General features: G+C 39.5%; 1 protein-coding gene across 1 annotated transcript; it reads left to right on the top strand.

Moving 5' to 3' along the window:
• The first annotated feature begins 213 nt into the window (after positions 1–213).
• On the top strand, positions 214–1,474 carry LOC130719321 (uncharacterized). The gene has a single exon (XM_057569943.1). The coding sequence runs from the start codon at positions 263–265 to the stop codon at positions 1,472–1,474; it is 1,212 nt and encodes a 403-aa protein (XP_057425926.1). The 5' UTR covers positions 214–262.
• Positions 1,475–2,062: the final 588 nt, after the last annotated feature.

The following is a 2,062-nucleotide window of genomic DNA, read 5'->3' on the forward strand; positions in this document are numbered from 1 at the left end:
GTATGTTGGACGCAGCAGCTAATAGTGCATTTGATTCATTGCCTGCACACAGAGCTCTTGAGATCATCGACAATTTGGCCACTAGATCTTCACAGTCAGACTATGATAGAGAGAACCGGGAAAGTGTGCATGAAGTTGGAACAAATGATGATGTTCTCGCCTCCAACAGGAAGTTGTCACAAAAGATGGATGCCATAGTACAATGTTTGGACGGTCGGAAACCAAGTGTTGAAGATGCTGAATTGGATGAGGAAGTGAGGCAATGGGTAATCCTCAAAACAACCCTTACTCAAATACCTACAATCCGGGTTGGAGGAATCACCCTAACTTCTCATGGAGAGATCAAGACAAGTCTGGAAATTCGAGGCAGTACTCTAATCAAAGGGGTTATAGTCAAGATCAAAAACCTCCGTCCTCTCAAGAGCAAGGAAGTGGAAAGAAGAGCTTGGAAGAGATTGTGGGAGAACTGGCACAAGCTACTAGCAAGCTTCAGGTGTCCACAGATAGCTTCATCAATGAGTCCAGAAATAACTTTAAGAATCAGGAGGCTTCGATCAAAAATTTGGAGAATCAGGTCGGTCAAATTTCCAAACAGTTATCTGAGAGACCTCCAGGTATGTTTCCTAGTAACACTGTGCCTAATCCAAGGGAGAATATTTCTGCTGTTACTCTAAGAAGTGGAAAAGTTATGCATGAAATTGAAAAGAAAAAAGATAGTGAAAAGCATAACAGTGAGGCTGGTAATAAAAGTGAATCTGAAGCAATAAGTAAGGAAAAAGATCAGAGTGAAAATATGATAGTAAGTGAGAATAAAGAAAAGAAAAGTCCTGCTTGTTGTGGCAAAATTCCTTTTCCCAATGCTTTAGTAAAAAAGAATTTGGAAAAACAGTTTTCAAAATTTTTAGAAGTTTTTAAGAAGCTTCAAATTAACATTCCTTTTTCTGAAGCATTGGAGCAAATGCCCACTTATGCTAAGTTTATGAAAGACATTTTGTCAAGGAGAAGGAAGTTAAGTGAGGAGAGTGAAACTATAATGTTAACTGAGGAATGCAGTGCTATTCTGCAAAAGAAGCTTCCTCCTAAATTAAAAGATCCTGGTAGCTTCACAATATCTGTTGACATAGAAGGTCTAACTGTAGGAAGAGCTTTGTGTGATCTAGGTGCTAGCATTAATTTGATGCCTTTGACCATGTTTGAACGGTTAGATATAGGAGAAGCCACCCCTACTATGATTTCTCTCCAATTAGCTGATAGGTCACTTAAGACACCCTATGGAATAGTGGAGGATGTATTAGTGCGAGTTGATAAATTTGTTTTCCCTGTGGAGTTTGTGGTGTTAGATATGGAAGAAGACACTAGGGTCCCTCTCATTTTAGGTAGACCATTCCTAGCTACTGGGAGAGCGTTAATAGATATAGAATTGGGGACCATGGACCTTAGAGTAGCTGATGAGAGAGTGACATTTTCTGTGTGAAAGAATATGAAACACCCAAACAAGGAAGAAGATGTGTTTAGAGTCGAGGTAGTGGATGAGTTTGTGTGTAAGGAATTTATGAGAATCTCTATGAAGGATCCTTACGAGGCTGTGATCATGGAAGGAATAGAGTTAGATGATATATATTTTGAGGAAAAAGAGGTGAGTGCTGCCATAGGACAACTAGATTCCCTCAACCAATACCACCCTAGGAGGAATTTGATAGAGGAACTCCGTAGAGATGAGGAAAGTTCTGAAAAGAAAGATAAGGCTGAATTGAAACAATTACCATCCACTCTCAAGTATGTCTATCTTGAGGAGGGTGAATCTAAACCTGTTATTATTAACAAGTCTCTTTCCCTTCTTGAAGAAGAGAAATTGCTGCGTGTTCTGAGAGAGCACAAGTCAGCTTTGGGTTGGACTATTGATGACATTAAGGGCATAAGCCCCACAATTTGCATGCATAAAATTTTAATGGAAAATGAATATAAGCCTGTGGTCCAACCTCAAAGGAGACTTAATCCAACAATGAAAGAGGTGGTGAGAAAAGAAGTAATAAAATGGCTTGATGCGGGTATCATCTACCCG

This window comes from Lotus japonicus, chromosome 5 (assembly GCF_012489685.1).
Source record: "Lotus japonicus ecotype B-129 chromosome 5, LjGifu_v1.2".
Lineage (NCBI taxonomy): Eukaryota > Viridiplantae > Streptophyta > Magnoliopsida > Fabales > Fabaceae > Lotus > Lotus japonicus.

Bases quoted from the DNA above. Each gene is read 5' to 3' on its own strand.
- LOC130719321 (XM_057569943.1), top strand. From the start codon at position 263: ATGGGTAATCCTCAAAACAACCCTTACTCAAATACCTACAATCCGGGT.